Below are 15,518 nucleotides of genomic sequence, written 5' to 3' on the forward strand. Positions count from 1 at the left end.
ACCCTGGAAAACAGTATGGAGGTTCCTCAAAAAGTTGAAAATAGAGCTACCCTACAACCCAGCAATTGCAGTACTAGGTATCTACCCCAAAATACAAATGTAGTGATCCAAAGGGGCACCTGCACCCCAATGTTTATAACAGCAATGTCCACAATAGCCAAACTATAGAAAGAGCCCAGATGTCCATCAACAGATGAATGATAAAGAAAATGTACTGTATATATATATATATATATATATATATATAATGGAATATTACACAGCCATCAGAAAATGAAATCTTGCCATTTGCAATGACATGGATGAAACTAGAGGGTATTATACTAAGCGAAATAAGTCAATCAGAGAAAGATAATTATCATATGATCTCACTGATATGTGGAATTTAAGAAACAAAGCAGAGGATCATAGGAGAAGAGAGGGAAAAATGAAACAAGACGAAACCAGAGAGGGAGACAAACCATAAGAGACACTTAATCTTAGGAAACAAACTGAGGGTTGCTGGAGGGGAGAGGGGTGGGGGGATGGGGCACTGGGTGATGGACATTGGGGAGGGTATGTGTTAGCACTGGGTATTATATAAGACTGATGAATCACAAACTTGTATCCCTGAAACAATACATTGTATGTTAATTAATTGAATTTAAATTTAAAAAATAACAGAAGTTTGTAACATCAAATCTCAGTTTAGTAGGGATACTTGTTAGATCTTGAAATAAATGTGTCATTAAAAAAATAAAATTAAAAATAAAATGATAAGCATTAAAGGTATTCAATATTATTAGTCATTTAGAAATGTAAATTAAAGCCACAGTGAGATTTTATTGCACAACTATCAGAATATCTAAATTAAAAGACTGACAATAACAAGTGTTAACAAAGATGTAGATCAACTGGAACTCATACATTGCTCTTATAGTTTAAACTGAAATAAACACTATGGAAAACCAATTTGGCAGTATCTACTAAAACTGAATATTTACCCTATAACCTAAAAATTCTTCTCCTGGTATGTGTGTTTCTATATATATAGATAGATATCTATCTATCTATATATATCTATATATATATATCTGAGAGAAATAAGTATTTATGTTTTCCATAGTATAATGGATAACTATACTTATTGTGGTGAGCATTTTATAATGGATATAAATGTAAAATCACTATGTTGTGCACCTGAAACTAATATAATAATGCATGTCAACTATACTTCAATTTAAAAAATAAAATAAACTTTAACATATTATAATGGATTAAGTGGGGTATTCACATGAGCAAAGAAAATAATTATATGCAGTAAACAAAGATGACTCTCCAAATAGTACATAGTTTTCAAGAATAGTCAAACCAGGGACACCTTAGTGGCTCAGTCGGTTAAGTGTCCAACTCTTGATTTCAGTTCAGGTCATGATCTCAGGGTCATGAGATTGAGCCCCACCTGGGACTCTGCACTGAGAGTTAAGCCTGCTTAAGATTCTCTCTCTCTCTCTCTCTCTCCCTCTGGCCTTCCCCCCTGCTCACATGATCTCTCGCTCTAAAAAAAAAAAAAAAAAGAAAAGAAAAGAAACTAATAAATGGTTAAAGTCAGAATAATATTTACCTTGGGGTGAGGGTGTTTATTAATTGGGAAGGGTATGAAGGAGCCTTCTGGGGTGCTGGAAATGTACTGTCTTGATATAATTGGTAGTTTCATGGGTGTATATATGTGTAAATAAATTGAAAGAATCTTTCTTTTCTAAATTCAACAATAATTTTTCCTAATGATCAGCAGGTATTTTACTGAGTTATTTTTAAGTGAAACAGAATCACTGCATCTCAGCTTGCAAAAGACTTTTAACAGTCATTTAGATAGGTATCTAAATTTTGAATCCTTAGTTATCACAGTCTTATGAACGAACTCTAGGTCACAAAGATGGCCCCCTCTAGTGTGAAAACATTCATTCTACCACCCAAGGCAGTAAATAAATAGCACCATTCCCATTCATATAAGAAGAATTTCCTAATTTTGCCTTTTTAAAAGAAGCAGCACTGAATGATGGAAATGAGGAGGATTCTTAGACATTCTTCAGAAGAGAAAGTTAAAAAAAAAAAAGTTCCTAAATCCATAGAGCTTTTTACACTGCCATCCTTCTCACAAAAACTCACCTTGAACCTGCGAGTTCTCACTAGGTGCAGGGGGTAGCTGCAAAACTGACCACAAAAGTTAGAGAAGGCATTACAACCCATCAAAGTCAGCAACCCAGGGTCTTCTGTATCAGTGTTTAGCCAACAAGTCTTCAAAAGCTGGCAGAGAACAAAGTAATAATATATTTTAATAACTATTAAGAAAAAACCAAAATAACAAAACGCTAGTATCTTTTCTTGCTATAGGCATACACTCCTTTCTATCTTTTTTGTTACATTATAGCAAAGAAGATAAAATGCAGAATGCAGTAATCCAGGACAAAGTAATAAGAGCCATGGGACATTTTTGAACTGCCAATTTTTAGTGTAATTTAATGCAGTTAAAGTTAATAAAGCCCTCCCCCCAATATTTCCAGGGCTCAAATTATCTAAATATTACCTCCTTACCTAAGCACCATCCTAGCAATTAGAATTATTCAGAGGTGTACAAACAACCAGCGATCAGAGAACCTTCGTGATGGGAACTCACTATCCACTCAACTATGAGAGCTCTGATTGCCTAATCTTTAGGGAAGCTTACTGTGTCAAACTGCATTTCCTCTAACAGCAATATCTTTGTTTCAGGACTCCTTTACACTCTTAAGAGTTATTGAGAACACCAAAAAGTTTTGTTTCTATAGGTTATATCTATCAATATTATTTATTGTGTTAGATATTAAAACAGAAAAATTATAAACAAAAGAATACATTAAATAGCCATAAGAGCAATAATGTCATCACAAATCATATAGCCTTTGGAAAATTTTCTACTTACAGAGAATAAGAGTGGTAAGGGTAAATGGTGATTTCATGTTATGAAAATAATTCAGAATATAGCTAGACATGGCTGAGAAAACACACACCTATGCTGATTGGTCTCATTTCAAATTCATGATCATAAAATCTTAAGTGGACCTTTAATTTTTCCCTCAAATGATACCATATTTTCCTTGACCATATACTCTCCAAACATACCAACATCATTATTTCAGGGGAACAACTACATTCTCCATTGTCCTAAAACTTCTGACACTAGCTGATCTTAAAATTCATATGAAAATGTAAGGGGACCCAGAATAGCCAAAATAATGCTTAGAAAAGAAGAACAAAGTTAGATAATTAATATCTTCTGGTTTCAAAAATTACTACAGAGCTCCAACAACCAAGCCAGTGTGTACATAAGGATAGATATACAGATCAATGGAGTAAAAGTCAGGAGTCCAGAAATAAACACTTTCATTTATGGGCAATTGATTCAACAAGGGTGCCAAGACAATCCATTGGGGAAAATAGTTTTTTCAACAAATTAAAAGTTTTCAGTTGGCTCTCTTCCAGTTAACTGGATATCCACATCCAAAAAGAATGTAGTTGCACCCCTGCCTAACACCAGATACAAAAATTAAAAATAGATCATAGACCTAATTATAAGAACTAAAACTACAAAACTCTTAGAAGAAAACATAGGAGTAAATTTTCCATGATCTTGTATTAGATGATGGTTTCTTAGATATGACACCAAATGCACAAATGACAAAAGAAAAAAATAAATAAATTAGATTAATCAAAATTAAAAATTTTCGTGTTTCAATGGACGCCATAAAGAAAATAAAAGACAACCCATGGAATGGAAGAAAATATTTCCAAACTGTATATCTGATAAGGGACTTATTATATCCAATATATAGAAAGAACTCCTACAAGTCAACAATAAAAAAAAAACCAGTTAAAAATGGGCAACACTACCACTTCATATCCACTAAGATGACAATAATAAAAATGATGGATGATAACAAGTGTTGACAAGGATGTGGAGAACTTGGAACCCTCGTTCACTGCTGGTGGAAATGTAAAATGGTCTTACCACTTTAGAAAATAGTTTGGTAGTTCTTCAAAAGATTAAACATAGGGTTAACAAATGTTACAGCAATTCTACTCCTAGATATATACCCAAGAGAATGAAAACATTTGTCCACACGCGAACTTGTACTCAATTTCATACCAGCATTATTCATAATAACCAAAAAGTAGAAACAACCCAAATATCCATCAACTGATGAATGGACAAATAAAAGGTGGCATATCCGTATAATGGAATAATGTTCAGCAATAAAAAAGAAGGAAATACTGATACATGCTACAACATGGATGAATCTTGAAAATATTATGGTGACTGAAAAAAGACAATCACAAAAGACCATATTATTGTAAGAGTCCATTTATAAGAAATGCCCTGGTAAGACAAATCTATAGAGACAAAAAGGTTAGTGGTTGCCACGGAGCAGGAGAAATGAGAAAGGGAAGTGAGTGCTAGTAAGTACAGGGTTTCTTTTTGGAGTGATGAAAATGTTCTCAAATTAAACTGTAATGATGGTTACAAAAAGTACCGAACTGTCCTTTAAAATGGTGACTTACATGGTATGTGAATTATATCTCAATAAAGCTGTTATAATAATGAAAAAAAAAACTTGTCAGATATGGCATTCCTCTGCTCAAAACTCTCCAGCGTTTTCCTATTTCATCTAGAATAAAAGTTAAAGTACTTTCGATGGTCTGCAAGGCTCTGCTAAATCTGGCCCCCACTCGTTCTCTGACCTCATCTACTAACCTCTTCTGGTTCACTCCACTCCAGCACATGGACATGCTCCCACCCTAAATGTTCTCCCTGTAGATTTATGCATGGCTCACCCTCTCAATTTCCTCAGATCTTTACTCAAAAGTCACCTTCTCAGAAAGACCTTCCCAGACCTTGATATCGAAAATTTCAGTCCCTAACACTACCTAGTCTCCTTTCCTGTTCTGTTTTTCTCTATAACCCTTATCACTAAGGCATTATATGTTTAAATAGTTTATTGTCTGTCTCCCAGTGAAAGAATGTTGAGCTCCCCAAGAACAGAACTAAAAAAAAAGATTTTATTTATTTATTTGAGAAGAGAGAGACAGAGAGCATGAGTAGTGTGGAGGGGTAGAGAAAGAGGAAGAAGCAGACTCCCCACTGAGTGGGAAGCCTGATGCGGGGCTCAATCCCAGGACCCTGGGCCCACAACTCAAGCCAAAGGCAGATGCCTAACCAACTGAGCCACCCACATCTTTATCCATTCATCCATTCATCAGTCAATGGACATTTGGGCTCTCTCCATAATTTGGCTATTGTTGATAGTGCTGTTTTAACCCATTGGGGTGCATGTGCCCCTTCAAATCAGCAGTTTTATGCCCTTTGGATAAATACCTAGTAGTGCAATTGCTGGGTCATAGGATATTTCTATTTTTAACTTTTTGAGGAAACTCCATACTGTTTTCCAGAGTGGCTGTACCAGTTTGCATTCCCACTAACAGTGCAAAAGGACTCCCCTTTCTCCACATCCTCACCAACATCTGTTGTTTCCTCAGTTGTTAATTTTAGCCATTCTAACAGGTGTGAGGTTGTATCTCAGTGTGATTTTGATTTGTATTTCCCTGATGATTGGGGATGTTGAGCATTTTTATTCATGTGTCTGTTAGCCATCTGGATGTCTTCTTTGGAAAAGTGTCTATTCATGTCTTCTGCCCATGTCTTTATCGGATTATTTGGTTTTTTGGGTGTTGAGTTTGAGGAGTTCTTTATAGATTCTGGATACTAGCCTTTTATCCAATATGTCATTTGTAAATATCTTCTCCCATTCTGTCAGTTGCCTCTTAGTTTTGTTGATTGTTTCCCTCACCTAACAGAAGCCTTTTATCTTGATGAGGTCCCAATAGTTCATTTTTGCTTTTGTTTCCCTTGCCTCCAGAGATGTGTCTAGTAAGAAGTTGCTCTGGCTGATGTCAAAGATGTTGCTGCCTGTTTTCTCCTCTTTTGATGGTTTCCTGTCTTACATTAGGTCTTTCATCCATTTTGAATTTATTTTTGTGTATGGTATAGTTTCATTCTTCTGCATGTCACTGTCCAGTTTTCCAGTACCTTTTATTGAGGAGACTGTCTTTTTTCCACTGGATATTCTTACTTGCTTTTTTGAAGATTTGTTGACCATAGAGTTGAGGGTCCATTTCTGGACTCTCTATTCTGTTCCATTGATCTATATGTCTGTATTTGTGTCAGTATCATACTGTATTGATGATTATAGCTTTGTAATACAGCTTGAAGTCTGGGATTGTGATGCTTCCTGCTTTCTTTTTCAGCATTACTTTGGCTATGTGGGGTCTTTTCCAGTTTCATACAAATTTTAGAATTGTTTGTTCTACCTCTGTGAAAAATGCTGCCATTATATCAAGAGGGATTGCATTGAATGTGTAGAATGTGTACTTTGGGTAGTATAGACATTTTAAGAATATTTGTTCTTCCAATCCATGAGCATGGAATGTTTTTCCACTTCTTTGTGTCTTCTTCGGTTTCTTTCATAAGTGTTCTATAGTTTTCTGAGTAGGGATCTTTTGCCTCTTTGGTTAGGTTTATTCCTAGGTATCTCATGGTTTTTGATGCAACCATAAATGGGATTGACTCCTTGATTTCTCTTTCTGCTGCTTCATTATTAGTGTATAGATATGCAACAGATTTCTGTACATTGATTTTATATCCTGCTGAATTCCTGTATCAGTTCTAGCAATTTTTTGGTGGAGTCTTTCAGGTTTTCTACTTGGAGTAGCATGTCATCTGTGAAAAGTGAAGATTTGACTTCTTCCTTGCTGCTTTGGAATCCTTTTATTTCTTTTTGTTGTCTGATTGCTGAGGCTAGGACTTCTAGTACTACGTGGAACAACAGTGGTAGGAGTGGACATCCCTATTCCTGACCTTTGGGGAAAAAAAGCTCTCAGTTTTTGCCCATTGAGAATGATATTAGCTGTGGGCCTTTCATATATGACCTTGATGATGTTGAGCTATGTTCCTTCTATCCCTACTTTCTTGAGCGTTTTTAATCAAGAAATATTGCTGTATTTTGTCAAATGCTTTTTCTACATCTATTGAGAGGATCATATAGTTCTTATCCTTTCTTTTATTAATGTGGTGTATCACGTTGATTGATTTGTGAGTGTTGAACCACCCCTGTAGCCCAGGAATAAATTCCACTTCATCATGGTGAATAATCCTTTTAATGTACTGTTGGATTTGATTAGCTAGTGTCTTGTTGAGAAATTTTGCATCCATGTTCATCAGGGATATTGGTCTGAAATTCTCCTTTTTAGTGGGGTCGTTGTCTGGTTTTGGAATCAAGGTAATGCTGGCCTCATAGAATGAGTTTGGAAGTTTTCCTTCCATTTCTATTTTCTGGAATAGCTTCAGAAGAATAGGTATTAATTCTTCTTGAGATGTTTGACAGAATTTCCCTGAGAAGCCATCTGGCCCTGGACTCTTGTTTGTTGGGAGATTTTTTATTATTGATTCAATTTCTTTGCTGGTTATAGGTCTGTTCAAATTTTGTATTTCTTCCTGTGTCAGTTGTGGTAGTTTATATGTTTCTAGGCATTTATCCATTTCTTCCAGATTACCCAATTTGTTGGCATATAATTGCTCATAATATTCTCTTATAATTGTTTGTATTTCTGTGGTGTTGGTTGTGATCTCTTCTCTTTCATTTGTGGTTTTATTTATTTGGGTCCTTTCTTTTTTCTTTTTGGTAAGTCTGGCTAGGGATTTATCAATTTTGTTAATTCTTTCACAGAACCAGCCCCTAGTTTCGTTGATCTGTTCTACTGGTTTTTTTTTTTAATTTCTATATCATTTATTTCTGCTCTAATCTTAATTATTTCCCTTCTTCTGCTGGTCTTAGGCTTTATTTGCTCTTCTTTTTTCCAGCTCCTTTAGGTGTAAGGTTAGGTTATGTACTTGAGACTTTTCTTGCTTCTTGAGGAATGCCTGTATTGCTATATCCTTCCCTCTTATGACCACCTTTGCTACGTCTGAAAGATTTGGACTGTCATGTTTTCATTTTCATTTGCTTCCATGCATTTCTCTATTTCTTCTTTAATTTTCTGGTTGACCCATTCATTTCTTTAGCAAGATGCTCTTTAAACTCCATGTATTTGTGGTCTTTCCAAATTTTTTCTTGTGGTTGACTTCAAGTTTCATAGCATTGTGGTCTGAAAATATGCATGGTATGATCTCAATTTTCTGTACTGGTTGAGGCCTGACTTGTGACCCAGTATGTGATCTAATCTGGAGAATGTTCCATGTGCACTCAAAAAGAATGTGTATTCTGCTGCTTTAGGATATGTTCTGAATATATCTGTGAAGTTCATCTGATCCAGTGTGTCATTCAAAGACATCGTTTCCTTATTGATTTTTCTGCTTAGAGGATCTGTCCATGGCAGTGAGTGGAATTTTAAAGTCCCCTACTATTTGTATTATTATCAATGAGTTTAAGTTTGTTAATAATTGATTTATATATTTGGCTGCTCCCAAGTTGGGGACATAAATATTTACAATTGTTAGACCTTCCTGTTGGATAGACCCCTTTCCTATGATATAGTGCCCTTCATCTCTTACTACGGTCTTTGGTTTAAAATCTAGTTTGTCTGATATTAGTATGGCTACTCCAGCTTTCTTTTGATGTCCATTAGCATGAGATGGTTCTCCACCCCCTCACTTTCAATCTGGAGGTCCTTTGGGTCTAAAATGAGTTTTTTGTAAGCAGCATATCGATGGGTCTTGTTTTTTTTTTTTTAAGATTTAAAGATTATTTATTTATTTATTTATTTGAGAGAGAGAATGAGAGAGAGAGAGAGTATGAGAGGGGGGAGGGTCAGAGGGAGAAGCAGATTCCCTGCTGAGCAGGGAGCCCGATGTGGGACTCGATCCCGGGATTCCAGGATCATGACCTGAGCTGAAGGCAGTCGTTTAACCAACTGAGCCACCCAGGTGCCCGGGTCTTGTTTTTTCTTATCCATTCCGATACCCTATGGTTCTTTAATTAGACTAGGGAGTGTTTGGACATTTAACTAAGTGTGCTTTGATCTGTTTGTTAAGATAAGCCTGACTTAAAAAAATAAAGAATAAAAAGTCTGATCCAAGAAAAAAGGAAAAGGAACAAAAAAGGAAGGAAACAGACAAACAAAAACCATAAGCCTGATTCCAAGGAATAAGAAAGTAAGAAGGAAAAAAGAAAAGAAAATAAAAGCCTGATCCAAAAAATGAGAAAAGTAAACAAACAAACCAACAAAGAACAAAAACCTTAAGCCTGATTCCAAGGAAAAAAGAAGAAAAATAAAATAAAATAAATATATTAAAAATAAAAAAGAAAGCCTGATCCTATTTTCACCAGAATTGAAACTGAGACTTTGGAGCACTCTATGATCAGTAGACCTGGTACATGAGGGGAGCCTGTGTTGATCTTCTGAGGGAGAGGCCCGCTGCTCTGTCTCACAGTCAGACAGGCCTTCTTAAAGATGCCGCTGCCAGATGCAGGGGGCGGGGTTTGGTATAAGGGACTCCAGCCTCCACTGGAGGCACTGTGTTTCTTTCTGAAGTCCCACTGTGCTGGTGGGGGCATGTGTGGAAGATGGGGTCACCCTGCCCTCTCATCCCCAGGGAGGGGTACTCATGGCCTTCCAGTGTAGGAGGCCCTCACAGAAAAGCGAACAATCATCTCCTCTCCTGTGTCCCAGGCTTTCATTAGATCCCTGCCCTCAACCTGTCTGTGCCTGAGCTGTTGGCAGGCCAGTTCAGGCGTGTTTTATCTCTGGCGAACAGCTGGGATTCAAAACTCCAAATCTTAAAGGGCCTGGCAAGGCACAGACCGCTCCCCTCCCCCAGAGGAGAGCCTGGCATTGCACCCGGCACCGTGCTGTCCCAAAAAAGCAGTTGAACGGTATGTGCATGTGGCTGGAGTCTATGCTGATGCACAGCAAAAAGCTTCCACCAGGTTATCTGCCCTCTGTGTGCGCCTCTGTCCCCTGCTGCTGAAGAGCTGCTCAAAGGCTCCCAGTGGGCCCTTTGTCCTTGGAGAAGCAAAAACTCTCTTCCAAATGTACTCCAGGAAGGGGGGCTTTCTCTCCCAGTGCCACCCAGGGGATCCCTTCACTGCAACATATTGTGCGAACCCTATGCACTATTCTCTCTCCCGCTCTTTCCCTCTCTCCCTGACTTCACTCTGTGAAAAGAGCTCCCTCCCCTTCATGGCACAGCAGCTTTTCTCTCCCCCAATTCATGGCTCCGAACTTCACATCTGCCATGTTCTCTCCCTCCAGTTGTGCAGATTGTTTTCTTAATCCTCAGATCAATTTCCTAGTTGTTCAAAATGATTTGATGTCAGGGGGCGGAGCAAGATGGCGGAGGAGTAGGAGACCTAGATTTTGTCTGGTCTCAGGAATTCAGCTGAATAGGGATCAAACCATTCTGAACACCTACGAACTCAACAGGAGATCGAACAGGAGAGTAGCAACAACTCTCTGAACAGAGAAGCGACCACTTACTGGAAGGTAGGACGTGCGGAGAAGTGAATCCGAGGCGATATTCGGGAGGATAGACGGCGGGGGAGGGGCCTCCGCCGGCCGCTTCTGGCAAGTGCTAGAGCCGCGGAGCACAAAATCGGACCTTTTAAAAGTTGGCTCGGCAGAGGGACGCCGCTGCAGTGGATAAGCGGGGGGTGGAATCCTCCCGGGACAGTGTGGTCTCAGGACCCTTGGGGTCACAGAGAGACCGGGGGTGCCTGAGTGCGGCAGAGCTGCCAGGTGTCGGGGCGGGGAAGCCGGCTGCAGATACGGACCAGAGTCGCGGGCTCTCAGCTCGGGGTTGCCATAAACTGTGATCTGCGGCCCAGTCGGGGCACGGCTCCCCCAGCAAGGACCCAACAAGCAGCAGATCCGGGGAGACTCCCCTTCCTTCCCGGGGAGGAGCGGTGCGGGAACGCACTGCAGGGATCTGCTGGGTTTGGAGACTCCGAGCGGGGTCGGGTGCCAGAGATAGAAACGCTCGGTCACAGGCCGGGTGAGCACGGAGTGCGGCCGGAGACCGGGGACACGGGAGTGACTGCTTTTCTCTGGGGGCGCACTGAGGAGTGGGGCCCCGAGTTCTCGGCTCCTCCGGGCGGAGACTGGGAGGCCGCCATTTTCGCCCTGGTCCTCCAAAGCTGTACCGAGAGCTTGCAGGGAACAAAAGCTCCTGAGAGCAAACTGGAGCAGCTTCCTTAGCCCGGACCGACAAGGGCGGGGCAATTCCGCCTCCGGCAAAGACATTTGGAAACCACAGCAACAGGCCCCTCCCCCAGAAGATCAACACAAACAGTCAGCAAGCCAAGACCAAGTTGATCGATCAAGGAGAATAGGAGAACTCCAGCGCTAGGGGAATACTGCACATAGATTCATGGCTTCTTTTTTTTTTTTTTTTACCATGATTCATTATTTCATCAAAGTTAATTTTTGTTGACTTTTTTTTATTTTTCTTTTTCCCTTTTTCAACCAACATCTTATAAATCCCTTTTTAAAAAAAAAAAAAAATTTTATTTTTTTTTTCATTTTTAGAGTCATATTTTATCCCTTCATAGTAGTTATCCTTGTTTTTGGCATATATATAAGTTGTTCTCTCTTTAAAATTTTGAGGTACAGTTTCTTCTAACAGATCAAAATATACCCTAAACCACTAGTGTATGGCTTTGTTCTAGTCTCCTGCCTGATCACATTCTCTCCCTTTTTCCTTTTTTTTTTTTTTTCCTTAAATCTTCTTTCTTTTTTCAAACAACTTATCTTACCAAGTCCTTTTATAAAATCTTTTATAATTTTCATCTTTACAGTCATCTTCCATCCCTTCATTGTATCAACCCTTATTTTGTACATATATGCCTTTCTTCCTTTAAAATTTTAGGAGGCACTTTTTTCTAACAGACCAAAATACGCCCAAAATCTAGTGTGTGGCACTGATCTATGCACTAGCCTGATCATATTTGATCATATTCTGCCTTTTTTGAATTGTTTTGTTTTTGTTTTTATCTTTTTTTTTTCTTTTTTTTTTCTTTTTCTCTTTCTTTTTTCTTTCTTTCCCTTTCTTTTCCCCTGGTTTCAGGTCTTTTCTGATTTGTATACAGTATATTTGCTGGGGACGTTGTAAACCTGTTAGCCTTTTGTTCTCTCATTCATCTATTCTCCTCTGGACAAAATGACAAGACGAAAGAAATCACCTCAGCAAAAAGAACAAGAGGTAGTACCGTCAGCCAGGGACCTACTCAATACGGACATTAGTACGATGTCGGACCTAGAGTTCAGAATCATGACTTTAAAGATACTAGCTGGGCTTGAAAAAAGCGTGGAAGTTATTAGAGAAACCCTTTCTGGAGAAATAAAAGAACTAAAATCTAACCAAATCGAAATCAAAAAGGCTATTGATGAGGTGCAATCAAAAATGGGGGCACTAAATGCTAGGATAAATGAGGCAGAAGAGAGAATCAGCGATATAGAAGACCAAATGATGGAAAATAAAGAGGCTGAGAAAAAGAGAGAGAAACAACTACAGGATCACGAGGGCAGAATTCGAGAGATAAGTGATACGATAAGACGAAACAACATTAGAATAATTGGGATCCCAGAAGAAGAAGAGAGAGAGAGAGGGGCAGAAGGTATATTGGAGCAAATTATAGCAGAGAACTTCCCTAATGTGAGGAAGGAAACAGGCATTAAAATCCAGGAGGCACAGAGAACCCCTCTCAAAATCAATAAAAATAGGTCAACACCCCGACATCTAATAGTAAAACTTACGAGTCTCAGAGACAAAGAGAAAATCCTGAAAGCAGCTCAGGAGAAGAGATATGTAACCTACAATGGTAGAAACATTAGATTGGCAACAGACCTATCCACAGAGACCTGGCAGGCCAGAAAGGACTGGCAAGATATCTTCAGAGCACTAAACGAGAAAAATATGCAGCCAAGAATACTATATCCAGCTAGGCTGTCATTGAAAATAGAAGGAGAGATAAAAAGCTTCCAGAACAAACAAAAACTAAAGGAATTTGCAAACACGAAACCAGCCCTCCAAGAAATATTGAGAGGGGTCCTCTAAGCAAAGAGAGAACCTAAAAACAGCAAAGAGCAGAAACGAACACAGACAACAGACAGTTAACAGTCACCTTACAGGTAATACAATGGCACTAAATTCATACCTTTCAATAGTTACCCTGAATGTAAATGGGCTAAATGCCCCAATCAAAAGACACAGGCTATCAGATTGGATTAAAAAACAAGACCCATCAATATGCTGTCTGCAAGAGACTCATTTTACACCCAAAGACACCCCCAGATTGAAAGTGAGGGGGTGGAAAACCATTTACCATGCTAATGGACGCCAAAAGAAAGCTGGGGTGGCAATCCTTATATCAGACAAACTAGATTTTAAAACAAAGACTGTAATAAGAGATGAGGAAGGACACTATATCCTACTTAAAGGGTCTATCCAACAAGAAGATCTAACAATTGTAAATATCTATGCCCCGAACATGGGAGCAGCCAATTATATAAGGCGATTAATAACAAAAGCAAAGAAACACATTGACAACAATACAATAATAGTGGGGGACTTTAACACCCCCCTGACTGAAATGGACAGATCATCTAAGCAAAAGATCAACAAGGAAATAAAGACTTTAAATGACACACTGGACCAAATGGACTTCACAGACATATTCAGAACATTCCATCCCAAAGCAACGGAATACACATTCTTCTCTAGTGCCCATGGAACATTCTCCAGAATTGATCACATCCTAGGTCACAAATCAGGTCTCAATCGGTACCAAAAGATTGGGATCATTCCCTGCATATTTTCAGACCACAATGCTTTGAAACTAGAACTCAACCACAAGAGGAAAGTCGGAAAGAACTCAAATACATGGAGGCTAAAGAGCATCCTACTAAAGAATGAATGGGTCAACCAAGAAATTAAAGAAGAATTAAAAAAATTCATGGAAACCAATGAAAATGAAAACACAACTGTTCAAAATCTTTGGGATACAGCAAAGGCAGTCCTGAGAGGAAAGTATATAGCAATACAAGCCTTTCTCAAGAAACAAGAAAGGTCTCAAATACACAACCTAACCCTACACCTAAAGGAGCTGGAGAAAGAACAGCAAAGAAAGCCTAAACCCAGCAGGAGAAGAGAAATCATAAAGATCAGAGCAGAAATCAATGAACTAGAAAGCAAAAGAACAGTAGAACAGATCAACGAAACTAGGAGCTGGTTCTTTGAAAGAATTAACAAGATTGATAAACCCCTGGCCAGACTGATCAAAAAGAAAAGAGAAATGACCCAAATCAACAAAATCATGAATGAAAGAGGAGAGATCACAAGCAACACCAAAGAAATACAAACAATTATAAGAACATATTATGAGCAACTCTATGCCAGCAAATTAGATAACCTGGAAGAAATGGGTGCATTCCTAGAGATGTATCAACTACCAAAATTGAACCAGGAAGAAATAGAAAACCTGAACAGACCTATAACCACTAAGGAAATTGAAACAGTCATCAAAAATCTCCCAAGAAACAAAAGCCCAGGGCCAGATGGCTTCCCAGGGGAATTCTATCAGACCTTTCAAGAAGAATTAATACCTATTCTCCTGAAACTGTTCCAAAAAATAGAAATGGAAGGGAAACTTCCAAACTCATTTTATGAGGCCAGCATTACCTTGATCCCAAAACCAGACAAAGACCCCATCAAAAAAGAGAATTACAGACCAATATCCTTGATGAACATGGATGCAAAAATTCTCACCAAAATACTAGCCAATAGGATCCAACAGTACATTAAAAGGATTATTCACCATGACCAAGTGGGATTTATCCCTGGGCTGCAAGGCTGGTTCAACATCCGCAAATCAATCAACGTGATACAATACATTAACAAAAGAAAGAACAAGAATCATATGATCCTCTCAATAGATGCAGAAAAAGCATTTGACAAAGTACAACATCCTTTCTTGATCAAAACTCTTCAGAGTATAGGGATAGAGGGTACATACCTCAATATCATAAAAGCCATCTACGAAAAACCTACAGCGAATATCATTCTCAATGGGGAAAGGCTGAGAGCTTTTCCCCTAAGGTCAGGAACGCGGCAGGGATGTCCACTCTCACCACTGCTATTCAACATAGTATTAGAAGTCCTAGCCACAGCAATCAGACAACAAAAAGAAATCAAAGGCATCCAAATCGGCAAAGAGGAAGTCAAACTCTCACTCTTTGCAGATGATATGATACTGTATGTGGAAAACCCAAAAGACTCCACCCCAAAACTGCTAGAACTCATACAGGAATTCAGTAAAGTAGCAGGCTATAAAATCAATGCACAGAAATCAGTGGCATTCCTATACACCAACAACAAGACAGAAGAGAGACAAATCAAGGAGTCTATCCCATTTACAATTGCACCCAAAACGATTAGATACCTAGGAATAAAT

At 38.7% G+C, this 15,518-nt stretch overlaps 1 protein-coding gene across 1 annotated transcript in view; it reads right to left on the reverse strand.

Annotated features, from left to right (window-relative positions):
* LOC113926445 (calcium-binding mitochondrial carrier protein SCaMC-1-like) overlaps positions 1-15,518 on the reverse strand; it is a 74,014-nt gene that overhangs the window by 23,262 nt on the left and 35,234 nt on the right. Inside the window, exon 8 of the mRNA XM_027601331.1 lies at positions 2,149-2,286. Within this exon, the coding sequence (XP_027457132.1) occupies positions 2,149-2,286 (138 nt within the window). The remainder of the gene's footprint in view (positions 1-2,148; positions 2,287-15,518) is intronic.

The sequence above is a fragment of the Zalophus californianus genome, chromosome 4 (assembly GCF_009762305.2).
Source record: "Zalophus californianus isolate mZalCal1 chromosome 4, mZalCal1.pri.v2, whole genome shotgun sequence".
Lineage (NCBI taxonomy): Eukaryota > Metazoa > Chordata > Mammalia > Carnivora > Otariidae > Zalophus > Zalophus californianus.